The sequence below is a fragment of the Ornithodoros turicata genome, chromosome 5 (genome assembly GCF_037126465.1).
Source record: "Ornithodoros turicata isolate Travis chromosome 5, ASM3712646v1, whole genome shotgun sequence".
NCBI lineage: Eukaryota > Metazoa > Arthropoda > Arachnida > Ixodida > Argasidae > Ornithodoros > Ornithodoros turicata.
The window spans coordinates 45,348,860-45,366,466 of NC_088205.1; the positions used below are offsets into that span (position 1 = coordinate 45,348,860).

A 17,607-nucleotide genomic window follows, 5' to 3' on the forward strand; every position below is an offset into this window, starting at 1 on the left:
CACCATTGGATTAGTATCATCCAAAAGCTTTACAGGACCTTTCACATGATATTAGGTGACTGGGTTGAAGCGCATTTTTCGTCCGCCTAGTATCGCAAAACCACGAGTGGTACGCGAAAATTTTGCATGTTCGATCTTAATTATTTCTAAAAAGCCGGAATTTTTTTCACGATTTATTCCACAGGGGCAGAATTATGCCGGTACTTTGCGCTGCTGGTAAAGTACCTTCTCTTTTTGATTGAGATGTAGGTCTACCTTTCCGCGGAGCGATTTTGCCACACAAAGGCGCCCCTCGTATGTTTACGAGCGCGCTTTGCTTCGTAGTCTTTGCTTTGCAATTTATTGCCCAGATGTTGCATTCTGTACCTATTTTGCACTTACGGTACGTACATTTATTTTTTTCTTTGGAGACACAGCGCAATAGTTTCGTGGCCGCATTGAACTTGCTATTACGCACTTTCATGGGAGTCGCACGCACGACGTGTGCGTATGCACGTGCGCATATTCACTATTCTCCCGCACATGTGCTTGAGGCAATGCACATACGAACGCTATGAGGCTGTCGTGTGAGTTAATATTAGGAAGGCAGAACTACGGACACAGGGGACAGAAAGTTACAACACGTGAGAATACAAATTTGTGGCCGCCTAGTTGCAGCCGTCTCTTGGCTTGGGCGCAATAAGTGATAGTTCCGAAGCTGTGTATGCTACCTTTAATTCGTTTTATGCCCCATAGCGTTATTTCGGAACCACGACGAGTACTATATACAAAGCCCGTAAGACCGCTGTGATGACAGTATGTTGCTGCTCTCAAGTATAACACGTTCACCCTCCACGAGCTGTGTCAATGCCACCGTGGGAATCAAAATTTCCGACAGAACAACGCACAACTAAAATCCCTCGTTCCCGGTAGCCGTAGGTACCTTAAACCCTTGGTGTGGTCGTCAGTAATCCTTTTGGAATCCATGCGCTTGAACCCTGTCACTATATATCATGTGAAAGGTCATATCTAAACCTATCGGATGATGCTAATCCAATGGTTGCATCCATCAACTGCGGGGGTCTCGCAATGTGCACATTTTAAGTTTTTCGAAACTTCCACAACGTTCTTTTACCAATGAAAAGGGTATGACTTTCACACTGCCTGGTGGACTGGTGGCAACCTGAAACAAAAGCTACGATGTTACCACTGGATAAAGATCTTTACGAAGCACTTCGTTTCTTCTCACTACTTTGTCGGTATGTTCGAGGACTGGGGCTTCTCGTCAAGGGCGCACAGGCAACTCATGTACTCTCCCACGGTTTGAATGAGCCTGACGGAACTGGGAGATCATTGGGTAAACGTAAAGTGATGCTCTGGGGACACTACAACAAGATCACGCAGTGTGGTCATTCATTTCTACGTCAGCGGGAGACCTGTAGCAAAGAAGAGGTTGAAGTTAGCGTGCTCGTAGGTGGGGCGCGCAAGGCCGCAGCCTCGTGGACCCTGCCTGACAAAAAAAAATCGCTGCGCGTCTCTCGGGTAAAAATAAAAGATTGTCTCACTTGGCGTCTAAAGTAGAGGCATTACGTCACCTTTTCAAAAATAATCAAGGAAATCGAAGATGGCATTTTTGAGAAAATTGAGATGCAACATTGGCAATTTTCGCCTACCATGTGCGATTCTCAAGCTAATAACACAGAAAGCACTGGACTGAGAAAAATGAACTTTATTCAGCACGAAAGTTCTTTCAGCGTCCTATCGAATGACACTAAGCTCGATGTCCTCAGGCGTTCCGTCATGAAGCAAATTGGTAACAAAGTTAGACATTTTTGAACGTTTACGCCATGTTTGGCAATTTTTAGCAGAAAATCTGTGACCCTCAGAGTCCTGTGGGTGGCTGTCGACAGTGTCTATGGTGCAGCCTATAATCAGAAAAAAAACTCCAGTTCCTAGACATAAAATCAGCGGTGCTAGATCCCGTCAAAGTCGGTTCAGAAGAAAGCGCGCTCAAGCAGCCTCGGACTTTCCTTCTCTCCCACGCGGAAACTATTCAACGCACGAGCGTCGCACGTGGCGCGATTTGCGTCGTTTGAGCTGTCATCTAACATATATTTTTTCTAGCCGAATTAAAAAATACGACTTTCACACGTTGTTCGATTTAAAATGAGACTACCCCACTATAACTTGCTGCCCTTGAGGATCACTAAGGCTCTTCCACAACGAAACCGACTGCGAATGTGGAAGTCCATGCCCCCTCTGCTCTGACTCCTCAGATGTGGCTACGCTATATTGGCCTCGTGGCTCCCCGATCTCGCCCCTCTAAATTGAGTGGAAAATTGCCCCAGGTCACCCAGACCCGATGCAGCTGAAAGCATGGAAAGCGTTAATTCCACATCATTCCACATCTTTGAGGGGCTCCGCATCCCATAAAGTTCAAGTTCGTTAGAGAAAAGCAATGTTTTGTTGCTTTCCGAGTCATAAGGAACCACGAAAAAAAAAATATCACATAAAATTCTAGGGGAGGTAGAGTGCCACCTATGAGTCATTTGGCATGGAATGGCCCAGGTGAATTCATTGTGAGTCATTGTTCTTGCACAGAAAGTTGCAAAGAATAGTTCTTGCACTAAATCCTCTGCATCTCTGAATATGTAGCAGATCCACACGTGGTGTGTGTGTGTGGGGGGGGCATGAATGATGTTTTTTGGGTGTTTCTCATTAGTATGACAATTCACTTTATGACCAAAATTGGTAGGAACGGATTTGGTCGTATTAACAAGCTTAGACTGTAGTTGCAAAAAGTGCCGTACCCCTAGAAACCGACAAATCCTCCATGTTCTACCTACTACCCTCCTCAACATTCAATGAGAAACTGATAAACGCTATTATGGAAGTCCTCAAGCCCTTTGATGGCGATTTAAAGCAAAACAAGAAAAAAGTGCTCACCCTGCTACGTGCCCAGATGCAAATTGGACACCTTCACCTTCAAATTCATTGTGAAAGCCAACAAGCCTTCACATCCTCTTAGAACACGTGGCAAAAAGGCCATTTCTTCCTACCTTCACGAGTCCGCAAAGTGTATATTTCTCATCATTCCCTTTCTCTCAAAAACTCTTAGCAGCTCCTTCAAGAAATCTCTTCCATTCATGGCCGACAGGCCACTGTGCTTCTTTCCCGACTGAGGATGACCCTAGAAAAGGACCTCATCATGTTTCAAACCAATGCATGCTCCCCTGTCGCTTCCCTGCTACAGCTAGTTTCCCTTTGCTTGTCTACCGCTGCTGTAGAATTAAATGATAAGCTCTACACTCTAGCAAAGGGAATTTGCATAGGTTCTTCTATTGCTCCCGAACTAAGTGAAATTTTCCTAACATCGCTTCACAAATATCTTTCCTCTCGGTACAAAAAGCAACCCCAGCTATGCATTGTTAGACATCCTCATTATAGTCCCTGAATCTTCTTCTTTAAACAGCCTCCTCCCTTGCATCTCTCACTGTCTGCTTAGACAGCTAAATAGACTTCTGTCAGCAGGTTATCACCATGAAACAGTGTCCAACCAGTTGCACAACTTAGTTGTTCCAATCCGTTCCAGAACAACAAACTGCGAAAACAGAAAAACAACTGCGCCTCCGTTTTTTCACAACCTTTTCTATGCTCTTGGAAAAATCTTTTCTGCCAATGAGGCTTGCATTGTTTATTCAGTCAAAAACAAGCTCTCTAACTTCAGCTTACAAAATCCTTTCCCCGGATGCAGTACTTGGCACCTTGCTCCCTGCGTCCCGTGCGAAAAAATCTGTCATGTATTCTGCTCCTGTCAGTTGTGGTGCACATTACATTGCACAAACAAGCAGATGCATAGATGGCCGTCTGAAAGAGCATGTTTCAAATGTCAACAAGAAACTTTCTACTTCAGAAATAACAGAGTAATTTCTGAGGTTATATATAACTTAACTTTGAAGTTTAAAGCAGAATATTAACAATCACAGATAACACACATTCAAAGCATAGTTCATAAATGTAATAATGTTCTGTTAATTATGGAATTGACCGCTCTATCTTACCTCTGGGGCGACAAACCGCCACCGTCCACGTTAGCAAACTACGCCTCTACCATTCCCCTACCCGTTTTTCGCTTGGAGGGGGGGCAGTTTGACGTATGAAAGAGGAGGTGCAGCGCACACAATAAACATATGTTTGTTCTCCAGTTAACTGCTCACTCCGTTCCTTCGTCACAAGTATTAAATTGCTTTCATGCCAGTAGTCACATGAAAATCTTTAATACCTTATTTATTTTTCCAGGTGTCCACTGCACACATGGGTTCAACCGTACAGGATTCCTGATTGCAGCGTACCTGGTGGAGAACATGTCCTGGAGGTAGGTTCTACCATCATCCTTCTCCAAGCGAGAATGAGTCATGGTATCATGATTGGCATGTAATATAAGAGGAATCGACAATTTCAGGAATTCCCAGTGCTTCTTGCGCATACGTTGCTTCCTAAGCGCTTACTATCAATGGGAATGGGAGAATGGTCCTTGACGCTTCGTTTTTATTGACCTTGACAAGTCGTTGGTAATGGGCTAAGAGGAGAAATCAAAACAGTTTGGTGACCTTCTCCTTCTTTCCGATAACAGAAGTTCCCATAGTTCAAAGTGGTACTAAGCATGCTGGGATTTTCTGAAGTCACCTATTTATTTAGGTTATGGAGCAGGGGTGGGCATTGATACTATTTTTTTGTATTACAGTCGCCGACCGTTAATTCGGACTTCTAATGGTCACGGGATTTGTCGGAATTATCGAGCAGTCCGAATTAGTAGTTAATCATAAAAATCCACTCTCACACTGACGTTTATTACAAACAAATTTACACGGGACGGAAGAAAGTGTCGATACGCGTCTGCCTAGCATCGCGCGCACAAGACAGAACGTCACGCTGCATTTCTAATAATGTCACACTGTCGGAATAAACTCGTCCGAGCGTATCGATGGTCGCGAGGATCTGCGCAGTAGACCGAGGTTCGCCGATGTTCTCGGTGTCATCCTCGTCGTCGTCCAATCCATCCGCAGGCAGGTTCAGAACTTCGGCGACGATCTCATCATCGGTGAATTCAGCGCAAAATTCTGTGCAGCGGTCCACCCCAGCGTAATCGTCAAACGATATGGAAGCGGGAATCGCCATTCCCGAGCCGCGCAGATCCTCCACTGATCGCATTGTCATCACTGTCAGTTGACGGAGACGACGACATTTCCACAGTTTTGAATGTCGCATCCAAAGTGCGCGTCTAAACAGCAACGTCGATCACATGAAGTGAACTTCGCGCGGGTGCGCGCTTCTCCTCCCCGCAGGCGGCGCTCCGCGGGAGCTACTGGAGGGGCAGCCCGGCGGCGAGCGGGAGTCGGAAGCTCGAGGTTCTGATTTTGAATTTAGGAGCGTGGATTTTCACAAAAAGTAGGGAAAGTCGGACAAAATCTGTCTGAATTATCGAGCCGTCGCCCCGAAAACGGTTCGAATTATTGGATGCTGAAATGCATTGGTTCTATGGGGGCTATTTTGTCTGAACTATTGGAAAGTCTGAATTATTAGGGTCCGAATTAACGTTCGGCGACTGTATAATACTAATACATAATACACCACAAAAACGTGTATCATAATACTAATACATAATACCCATAGTGTATTATAATACATTACAGTAATAAAGAAATACATAACGTTCTTGAAAAACCCAGGGTGTACACAGCATTTATTTCCAGGGTGTCTACCAAACTTCAGATTTTGAATTCCCTGACTTTTCCAGGTTTTCACTGACCGTCACGATAAAATCCCCTGACCAACCAACGCGCTCTAATCCCATACAAATGAGTGCATTCACGACACGTTTATTGTAATTTGTTATGTCTAACATCGGTTAGGTCTTTGGCACACATCGGTTAGGTCTTACTGCTTGAGCGAGTCGATCTTTTCTTGGAGAAGGGAAGCCTCATACTGTGCTTCACCGAGGAGCTTTTGCTTCTTTTCTTCAGGCTCATATATCATGCAAGCAACACTCTTTTTCTGTCTTTGGGCCTCAGATGCACTGAACTGTTCTTTCTTCTTCCTCTCGAGTTCTTCCTTCCATATCCTGTTTGCACCACGGACCAGTTCAATCATTTTTTCCGTAATCTCCACACTTTCCACACCACCAGCCGCCAAAAAAGCATCATGCACAACCCTCTGCGCGATCAAAGGTTCCTCCTTTAAATTCTCCACAAGGCACTCCTTGTTAACCGAAAATCCTCTTTCCATGGCAGCATTGCCGTGGGACATACACAGGACGATCTCTACAAATGACCTTAGCTGTCTTTCATTCCCACATATGTCTAGCCACAACGTATCCAGCCTATGCTGTCTCCTGCTGAACTCTTTTATACGCATCTGTGGGGAGCTTAGTGTGCACACCTTCACGTAAGATCGGTGCACCTGTTCTGCTTCCAAACCAGTTAGCCACTTGTTCTCCGTGAGTACCTGAAGGGCAACGGTTCACTGCTTCTGACCAGCATCCGGGGACAGTGCACAGAGTGGATCCAGGCAGCTTGCACCCCTAATCAGCTTGTACCTAAGTGGTGACCTCTCTACCAGTTTCTTTGCACATGCTTTTATGAAAGATATGCACTCTTTTTTAAAGGAGAGCACAGTAAGCTGAGATTGTTTCGGGATCTTGCGTAGCTCGGTTTTCGCAGCAAGGCCGATGTCGAACACGGCCACTGTAACAATGTTCTCAGGGTCCTCCAGATCAATCTTCAATAACTTAGAAGTTGTATCAGCAGCATTTAGAATGTGCGCTTTGATGATTCTAGTCAACAGCGACCGCAGAAGGCTCTCTATTGCTACAGCAAGAAGAGGAACCATGAGCTTGTCCGTCTGAAACTCAGCCAAAAATGGCTCAGACTCGTGAGCAACTGAAAGCATGAATGCTAATCTAACTGGTCGCATCTGCTCACTCACTGCCTTCTCAACAACACTGTAGCTGGTGCACGTGGGCTTCTTGTTTGTTGTCTTTGTGCCCTCAACATAATTAATCAAGTTGGGAAGAGCCTCAAGCGCCCTTGAAATAACGCGGCTGTTTTCGAGCCACCGTACTGCACAGCACTACCTGTGCAGTGGATGTAGTCTGCCCGACGTGCCGGGACACACTTGAACAGGTTGTAGCTGCCGCGAAGAAACACAACCAAACCCCAGCCGGTTTTAGAGTGTCCTGTTTTGAAAGCACCGTTCATGACGTGAAGTCCGCAACTCCCAACGTCGATGATTTGATGGGTCTCATCAGACCCTGTAAGGCGTCTCAGGAACTTTAAATTCACGTTTGGGCCGTTCATCAACACTTGCAGTATCTTCGCAATGCTTATGCTTTCCAAGGCCTTCTTGAACACAGAGAGTAAGTCTTCTGCACGGGTATGGCCCAAGAAACAGGAGGTCAGGTATTGCGTGCCTACAGTGGAGTCCACTGGGCTCCAATACCTGACGGGGACGTCCATCTGTTCCTTCTGAGTGACCTTGTTCAATGACACATCGAATACAACTACGACGTACGGCACAGAAGCGATACGTGACAGCAGCTCCTTTTGGAAGTAGCGCGCAATGCCATAGCAAATGGTATAACCGGCTTTGTCTTTCCCCAGCTGAATTTTTTTTTTGGCAATTTAACACTCTGGAAACATCAGTGGGAAAAGCTGAGCCGTCGTCGCAGCGGACCGGAATAATTTATGGACCATTATCGTGTTCATACACCACAGGATCTCGACTCTTGTGACATCTTTCCTCAGTAAAAATCCATCGATCGTGGGCTTCGGAAGAGGGGCAGCGGGTAATGAAGTCGGAGGCAAGTTGCTGTTGTCAGCGCCTGTGCGTGACGAGGCCTGCGTTCCTGACGGAGACGGCAACGACGAAGCGTTTGCTTTGAAAAACGACTGAACACTTACTTGTGAAGCGCTCTCAGATGACCTCATGGCAACTTGATGTTTCTTACTTGCCATGTGGCTAGATATCGCTCGATTTCCCATGTTGCTTAGTGAGAACTTGTTGCAGCACCACGAACAACGAGCACTGTGTGAATCATTTGGGACGGACCTTATCCAGCTTGCATAACTGGAAATGTCCAGATTAGTCCAGTCGGGATTAAACACGCACTTCTTCGACATTGTTAATCCAACGTTGCATAACTCTGATTCAAAGCAGAACGCCGGAACGAGCACATGGACAGCAGGAACCTGAAAACCATCCTCTTCGTGATCATGCACGTGACGTCTAGTGATGCCGACCGCTGGCGCCGCCCGACGCTACAGCAGCAACCTCTCGGCGTTTGCTTACTTTGCGCACACCGTGCCTACTGGGCTACCCCGCACGGTCTGCTCGCGAATACGTTCGCCGTTCCCGTTATTTCTTGGCATGATATGTGGCGCTTCGAAAATATGCTGCGGCGACAAAATTATGACAAGATACTGATAATGCGAGACGGAATTATTGCACTCCAATTGGCGGAAACACACGACCGGACTAAGCCATAGAAACGTCCGCAGATGGCCTCTGGCGTGAGGATCACATGAACAGCGACCTTCACTCAGAACTATCGGAGGCAAGCACACAAGGAAGGAACTTCTCTGCCCACTCTCCCTCCCTCGCCACAATGCAAACTTGCGCGTCGTTTGCGGTCCGTACATTTACCGATTCTTCCCGCCCACACTGGTCGCCGATAATTTCCCTGACTTCAGGTGGCTTTTGACAAATTCCCTGACAATTCCCGGTTTTCCTGGTTGGTAGATCCTGTTCTATGAAACAATTACTGGCTGTTTGGCTTTAATTATAATATCTCAATATGGTCATTATACGGCCTGGGGAAGCAGTAGGACGGACGGCCAGGGAAGGAGGTTGTTAGAAACAATGGAGAATGCTCACATGTGCTACTTAACAACTGACAGCCAACTTATATGCGATCGCCAATGTCACTTGATGTACTGGATCTTTTGTGGTGCTCAGCAGACATAATTCGCCACTTGTCGTGCGCTACCAATGTCGACACCCAATGTAGTGACCCCTGTCCCCTATATATTTCGCGTGACAGGCTGCCTCTCTCACCCACTACCGGACTGATTACTTTCACGAACTGGAGACTCTTTCCTGCCGGCCTCCGAACGTCTGTGCACACCGGTATGTTCCAAGCCATTCGTTGCGCCATTCAGGATGCGGTGGTCCTGTCTAAAATGGCAACAGGTCACGTCTGTCATTCTCTAGCAATTAACCACCTGTGGAAACCTCAGTTCCCACAACCCTGGGGCGTTAGCCCGTCAGTTCTGTATCCAAGTGTTCCTGAAAATTTCTAGAAAACACTACAACATCATCCATGTACGCCATCTCCCAACATCTCCCAACAATGTATCCATCAACCGCTGGAAGCTGGTGGGTGAATTAGACAGACCGAAAGGCATTCGTACAAATTTGAACAAACCTCTATGACATGTAAAGGCTGTTTTTGGGACATCCTCCCGGGCAACTTGGATTTGCAAAAATCCTCTACTACATTCAAGTGTTGAAAACGCAATTGCATTGCCCAGGGAATATATTATCGACTCAATGGACAGGAAGGGGTAAGAGTGCCTTACAGTCACTGCGAAACCTAGCCGTACCATCATGGTTCAGAGCCAGGACAACAGAAAAGGCCCAAGGGCTCTGAGACCTTTGTACTGCACCAGTTTGGAGCATTTCGTCAAGAGCAGTGTCTAATAAGGCACGCTTATAAACACTCAATGGTCTTGAATTACAACGCCAGGGTCTAGCGTTACCGGTGTCTATGCTATGATGTAACACAGATGACTTACCCAGTTTTTCTGTAAAGATTCCGTCAAACTCCCGCAGTACTTGTTCAAGCTCACGGCGCTGCTCCTCGGGACCATGGAATGACCCCAAGACAGTCGGCAGCCCAGACGTTTCAACCATAGAAATCTTACGGAGAGGGGCTAGAAGGAAAGCCGGGGAAGGGGATTGGAGGGGAGCAAAGAACTTGAATGGGGCTCTTCCCTCTCTCAATGTATGCGCTCAGAGGCAGCCATATTGAATCAGCCGAGGAAACGTCGTGTATTTCCAGCCCGTGAAAGCAGCCACAGTTCCAAAACTGTTGCAACACTTGCTCGGTTGCTCCTCTGCTTCCGTCGGCTACATATTTTGTCAGTGTCTGCCCCTATCCAGGCTTGTAGTCAAGGCTGGTATAGGCAGCGGCAGAGACGGCGTCCCCATGTGGCGTCCGTGTTGTGTCTGTTTCTTTGTTTGTGTGTGTGTATGTGTTTTCATATATCGTACGGTTTCATGGGTTTTGGTGGTGTGTTACTGTTCCAAAAACATTTTTGGCGTTACGTTTGCTGTATGCTTACTGGATTCCTTTGTTTGCATGCGCCGGGGCAATAGTAGCTGATTCAATATGGAGCTCCCCTCGCCCGTACGTCCCAGTGTCGGAGGTTTCCTTCTAGCATACTTCTTAAGATTTCTATGGTTTCAACAGACGCTGCCACAGCTTGCTGTGCTGTGCAGTGGTCCCGTGCTGCGGCGAAGCGGAAAAATCCCGCCGAGCCGTGGTACACATATACTCCATTGGGCAGGTCCAGCACCAACTTCTGCCGGATGATGCCCAGGATAACAGGAACTGCCAGGCCCGGAAGGTGCACGAAGGGCTGCTTTCGTCGTCTCCCATCAAAATGTATCCAGAGAACAAATGCAGCCTGTGCTGGAACGGCGTCATTGGAAGCAAGACGAAGATGGTCTGTGGATTGCAATTCCACATGCCGTGATACGCAATGCTCATAAACACTGTCGCCGATAAGGGAAAGCGTAGTTCCCGTGTCAATAAGGGCGATATAATCTCTACCCAAAATTTGAACGGCGATGTTTGGTTCCTTATCCTCGATGAAATCTCTGACAGAAAAAGCAATAGGAGCCAAAGTGTCTCTTTGCGTTATCGTACTGCTTGCAAAGCCAGCTTTTTACTGATCAAGGCCACGGATAGCAACCGTTTCCTCACTTTTTCCGCAACTTGCCGACGTCGTTGAGCAAGCATTCATGGACGCCGGCTGCGACCGTTTTCCGGTGGCACATTACGGGTGTTTGGTCATTGGCGCGGGCATTCCCGACGAAAATGGTCAGGGCTGCCGCAATTCCAACAGCTGTTGGGCGCTTGTGGCCGCTCCCGCTGCCGTGGGGCTTCGCTAGCTGAAAGGCCAGGTTGACCGCGACTTCGGGGCGGGACGGGTCTGTCAAGGCTCGTTCCTGCATGGATCGTCCTCTGCTCATAGAGGAATGTATCTAGGGCTCAGTAGGATGACTCCGCATTGTAGAAATTACGGGAGTTGTCACCTAAACCTGTTGCATGCAGGCGTTCGACCAAGGCGGCTCCCCCGACCAGGCACAGCGCGGTTCCAACGCTAGCTCTGTGCCAACGCCTCAAGGGTAGTAAAGCGATGGGCCCTTAAATGGGGTCGGAAGCACGGGTGGCACTGACGGATAGCCCATGCGACGCGCTGCTCTTCCGTAGCAACGGGATCCGCTGTGCTGTACAGATCTTGCAATGCCTGAACGAATTCAGATAAGCTTTCCTCAGCATGTTGAGTTCACGTATGTAATTCCTCTAGGACACGGTATTCGTAATCCGGGGGACGAAATTCGTTTTTGAACTGACGCTGTAAGTCCTGAAAGGACAAAACTCCGATTGCAACCGAATCCAGCGGGCGGCGTCTCCGACCAAAGCAACCTGCAGGACGTGTTGGATTAGAGTTTCGTCCGAGATTCCCATACCCGTCTGATAGGCGGTAAGGTCGTCCAGGAAATCCACAACAGACTTGTTATCAGTGTACCCTGAGAAGGTAGGCACCGGTATGTTAAGTCGCAGAGGCGCTTGTGCCTGCGACGGCGAGACCGACCCGGCATCAAGGCGTTGAACAACTAATGAACACAACTCCGCCATGCGTGACAGGAGTTCTGCCGTTGCAATGGCGTCTGACTGCGGCATGGGCCCCTTCGCCTTGTCAGCAATCACCTCCAAGGGCTCGTCCACAGGGTGGGAGCTGCAAAAACTCAAGCAAAAGACACGCACGAAAAGACAAAAAAAAAAAGACAGCAATGAAATAGTAACTACAAACTAAAACAACTACTATAAACTACTACAAAGTACGGAAACAAAGAGTGCCGTGTGTTCCCTGCTGCAGAACAAATGAGCTCGGACCCCAAACGTTGGGCGCCGGTTGTGGAAACCTCAGTTCCCACAACCCCGGGGCGTCAGCCCGTCAGTTCCGCACGCGAAGGAATAAGCGGCACAGTAACGAAATCAAGCAAACATACAAGGTTTATTTTTACCTTCTACAAAGCTTCTCGTTCCTTTGACAGGGCAGCAGACAATCCCGAAAAACCTTCCTGGTTAACGAGCCCCTCCCGCTTTTATCTCCTCCAGTCACACCCCCCTTCGTCACCGATACCCAGCGTGCCCTGTATTGGAGAGTATCCGGACGCTGGATCCAATACACCTTAGGGCATTACGTCGCAGAGCAGAAAGGACGGCTCGTCCAACAGGGAACTTCCTGACATTGTAGCATACCACCGCATGAAAGCTAAGGTAACACGAGAACTTAAAAAAAGAAGACTGGAAGCGTTGGCCTAAGTTTTGTCAACATCTTTCACTATTTGACACAGCCAGAAAGATCTGTCGGATCTGCCAGATCTTCCGGACAATTCGAGCTCTGAAGGATGCGCCCCCACCCATGCATTGGCTATCGTTAAGGGTGTAGAGAAAAACACGCTAGCGACAGATTTCTCAGTCATACTAACGACTGATGATGCCTGCTGGTTCTGTCACAGTGGCGTAAGTGCATGTAATCTGCCTTGATGGACCAGGGAGTGTTTGATGGTTGCTTCTGATGGACTTGGCCGCGATAGTGCTCTGCAACCTTCGTTCGGCTTGTGCAGACCGACGTGGGAGTGCAGGAAAGTCGTGTTCATTTGTACCAGATGTGACGGTGGCGCTACCACCCCTGGGAGTGTCAGATGGAAGTCGTAGTATCCTATCTTGGTGTCTTTTTGTGGTGGCGGTCTTCACGGGACATAAAGAGAATGATGCAGGATGGCCGGATTTGCAGCTGGCACACATTGGCTGTCTCTTATTGTTACAGTCTGATCAGCGGTGAGACCCAGCGCATATGCCACACCTAGTAGCACCTCGGCAATTTCTAGCAATATGGCCAGATCCTTGGCAGTTATAGCACTGCACGAGGCCTTCTGTGTATTTGTGGCAATTCAGTGCGGAAGAGGGATTGTGGGTTGAAAAGTTAGGATGACGCTGCATAATGGGGTGAACACATCACTGCCATCTTCTGTCATCGGATGCTGAACCTGTCGCCTTGCAGACATAACCCCTGCGTCTTTCAGGTAGAGCACAAGATCGTCATTCGATTTCTCTTTAGGTACAGCATAAGTCTTGCCCTATTTCTGGCGTACGATTGAGGCATTGATAGTAAGATGGGGATTCCAGCTAGACACTTAGCTCACAAAAGGTTGTGGGCAGCTGCTTCAGACTCGACGGAGATGAAGAGAGAACCATCTCGGTGGAAACGATAGTGCATAACCTGTTGTTGGGCTAGCTGGCCTATCTCGCTAGCGACTGCATTAGGATTGACCTTCCAGAAGGAGTAGCCACTAGATGCTGGCCGAAACAGTACGGGGATACAACCGGCTCGGTTCTTCCTGTAGGTGACAGTGGCGAACGGGTCATGAAGAGAAGTGGCAGTGTTGGCGTCATTCATCTCATCTCTCTGTTGGGGAGTGGCCGGTACCGAAGTGTCCATGGTGTTATCAGGAACATTCATGTCTTGCGGATTGTCGGCATCATCCGAGGAAGGGTTCTCCACCTGTTGTCATCTGGCATCGCTGGCGAGGACCTGTCGACCTGTAGGAAGCATCATACAGACATCAGACCTCCCATCCAGGTTACAGCGGGAGGTCCGCGAAGCGTTAGAGTCCTCCTTTAAAAAGATCGGTGACTCCAAATAAGCTGAAGCCTGTAAATTTTGAATATATATTCCGGAGCAACGGAAAAGTGCGATCTTACCCTTGGACTTCTTCATGTTCTTCATGTTGGACTTCTTCTCAATATACAGTGAACTCCCGTTAAGACGAACACGAGGGGACCGCAGAAATTTGTTCGTCTTATCAGAAGTTCATCTTAACAGAAGGACCCAAAAGTGTCATAGGAAATGTCAAAAACAGGGTAGCAATTGTGAAGCACCTGGTAGCAGTTCCCCCAGCGACTGCACGCGAATTGTGCAATCTCACGTGCAACACTGTAAGCAGTAAACGTATTCAGATGTCAACGTATTCTGAATGCCTGCACATCAAAAGACACCACAAAGTTTGAGTTTCATGTTATGGTGCTCTTGCAAAAGGGGGGAAGGCTGTGTGTGGTCGGCCCAAATAGGGACCAAATGACCACAGAGTGTTCCTGCATGGCGGGGTGGTGGAAGCTGAGCCCCGAAGGTGCCGTATGCCTTCCTTGCTTCCGCTGCGTGCGGACGCCGGAAAGGTTGGATTATCCAAAGTGCATGCGGTGTCTGTTCGTGTTAAGTGGAATTTTTTTACATGGTGTCTATGGGAAAAACAAACAAATGTCCGTAATTTGTTCGGCATACCCGGAAATTCGGCTTAAGCGAGTTCAGCTTAACGGGAGCCCACTGTATTGTTGTTTCATTATAATATTTTCTCAAAAATTCAATCCGAGTGGTGTCCCCTGCGGTCGAAGCAAAGAACGTCTTATGGCGTATCTGACATTATCAGCTCACGTAGCATTGCCTTTGCAATGCTAACATGGAATTAAAAAAAAAAAAACTTGCGTTGCAGTTTGGATGATCGCCTTCCTCACCGAGACTAGTAGGTCATCCAGGTTAGAATCCGGGTCTCAGGTTCTCCCTGGTTTTTCCGAAGACCTCCCAGACGAATGTTGGCACAGTTCCCTCTGACCTGGCCCAGGGCACGTACTAACCTCCTTTCTGCCACTCTTTCCTGCCACCCTTTTGCTGTCCTCTCTCCATCTGTCCATGCCTGTAGGCCGTTCATACCCGCAGTTGCTTTACAACGTTAACAGGAAACTTGAGAGGAAAGACATGACGGTCGGTCTTGCAATTCATGCCCCGGTTCCTCATGAACCACCATGAAAAATTTACAATTCAGAGTGGTCGCGATTCTGAATATCCGTGTACCAGGAGTACAAGCCGGCCGCGGTGCATACATTAACCTTGGATACAGAGCTAGAAACACTTCTGATAGTCCCTTTCTTTCCCGGGAATTTTATGACCAGAGAGGGTACACCGACTAATCCTCAGAGGAGTAAGTGTTCAAAGAACGGATTACCTATAACGTGTGGTGTGCTAACCTGCCTGGCCGGATCATCAACGTGCTGATAGCGCATACGTGTAATACACGTTTTTACGTATTGTAATACAAATACAAAATGTATTGCAATAATATAATTATAATACAAAATATTGTAATACAGTGGAGACCACTTATAACGTACCGCTTATAGTGCGGGACCGCTTATAATGCAGCCTTTTCCGGCCCTCAATATTCTTCCCATCGAACATAATGTATAGGAATACCGCTTATATCAATACTGGTTATAGTGTGGTCACCGAAGTCCTCCTTAAAGTAGGTGAAGGACCGAGCACATTTGTTGGCAAATTCTGAAGCGTGAGTCACTCACCGTGAAGAACTCTTCTGTTATCTCTTATCTCCTCGTGACGAGGTGGGCAAGGGTCTCGTGCGAGAACGTTTTCCAGAACGTTTCCTCGTGAGAGCTTCTGACTTCTCTTTGCATTACGTCACCCGTCTTTGTGCATCACAATTTGGTGACACGATCAACGCACTGGATGTGTGGAACGATCTTGTAGCGAACAAATTTGTTAATGCGGGAGGTGAGGACACCGATGTCTGTGAACGAACAGCCACCAACGAGGCGATCGTACAAGCCATTCAGGACCGTGAGACCTGTGTGCCAGAAAGCGACTCTGGTGACGATCGGGACTTTACGGCAGCAGAGGTGGTCAGCAAAGGGGCGGTAGAGCGTGGGCTCAAACTCAGGGACTTCTGCACCCAGAATGGACTGTGCGACGAGGCATTCAGTTGCATCGCTGCTGTTGAGGACGCAATTGTACAAGACACGGTCAGGAAACTGTGCCCGTCGAAAATGGTGTCGTTTTTACAGGCTTTCTGAGAATGTTGAATAAATTGTTTTCTCTGCAAGGAATCTCCGTGCTGTTCGGTCAGGTTCACAACAGAACAGGTATAACAGAAAGATGGGGACTCTATCTCTGGCATGTATTGGCCTAAAAATGTGATATTTGGTTAGAGTGCTGTATCGCTTATATGCGGATCTTCAGCGGTCCTGCAACATACGTTATAAGTAGGGCACGGAAATTTAAGCAATAAAAACGATGGATATGGGCAGGCATTTAGGCCCTCAGAAAGTACCAAAACAGGCAATAAAATGGAAAAATAGGCACGCTAATCTGGTACGCTCTTTGGCTTTCTTGGTGTTCCAGAATGCTCCATCAAGGAAATCTTGCTTATTTGAAGGCTACGGTATACCATACAAGCTTTGACGTCTGGTGCAAATGCTGAGGTGGCTTGGAACCACGCTATATTGAATAATACTTTTCGTTTTACGTTCTTGAAGATCTTGAAAGTCCCAGAGAGGCCAAATATTTTGATCAAATGTACATGAACCCTTTCTCGCAAACCAAGGTATTGAAGGAAACCTGACATAAAAAAGGAACAAAAGCACAAACACTGAGAAACGGAAAGCAAAAGGCAGCACTCGCACTTACACCTCTTGGAAAGGCTGTTATGGCATTTGATTAAAAAAGGCTACAATTCAATAGAGTCCATAAAAAGGCAGGCAACCCTAAAAATGTCTCATATAAGCGTTTATTTGCATTTATAGGCAAATGCTTAAAAGTCTGGGCTCTAGTCATAAGCGATATCCACTGTACATGCCCAGCCCTGTGTGGAGGTCACTTTAGAAAATTGTAAACGGCACTCTGCATCCATTGACTTCGATCCTTGTTGTGAAGGGGCTCATTATTTCATCCCTCACCTCACCCCACCACCAGCAGTGGGGTAGAGTGTCACCCCTGGCGATGAAATTCCCAATTCATCTTGAAATAAAGTTTTTGTTTAGACATCTGCAAGTTATGAAATGGGTCCTAGTGACCCCACCAGCCAGTACTTCACCCACCCTATTTATACTTGCATATTGCACGCACTCCCACCTTGAACGCCAAAATGCTGCTACTTTTTTGTCTCTCACACATGAAACACACCCAGACTTCAGCAGCACGATCAGATCGTCTCGCACAGTGAATGAGAAGGAGTGCTTCAGTGATGAACAATGAATACGATGAACACAGAGAAGTACTTTGTCCATGCTTGATGGAATGGAAGACGATTTGGTCAGGGAGAGTCACGACGCAAGGGAGTATGGCGACGTTCAATTCCAGAGAGGTCGCTGGAATAAATCGCAACGATAAGGGACAATCCCTATGATGAGGCAGAATTGCGAAGTTTGAT

At 47.4% G+C, this 17,607-nt stretch overlaps 1 protein-coding gene across 3 annotated transcripts in view; it reads left to right on the forward strand.

Annotated features, from left to right (window-relative positions):
* Positions 1-17,607, forward strand: part of LOC135394424 (mRNA-capping enzyme-like) — a 146,288-nt gene that overhangs the window by 23,296 nt on the left and 105,385 nt on the right. For all 3 annotated transcript variants that reach the window (XM_064625160.1, XM_064625159.1, XM_064625158.1), the window contains one exon: positions 4,279-4,354. In XM_064625160.1, the coding sequence (XP_064481230.1) occupies positions 4,279-4,354 (76 nt within the window). The remainder of the gene's footprint in view (positions 1-4,278; positions 4,355-17,607) is intronic.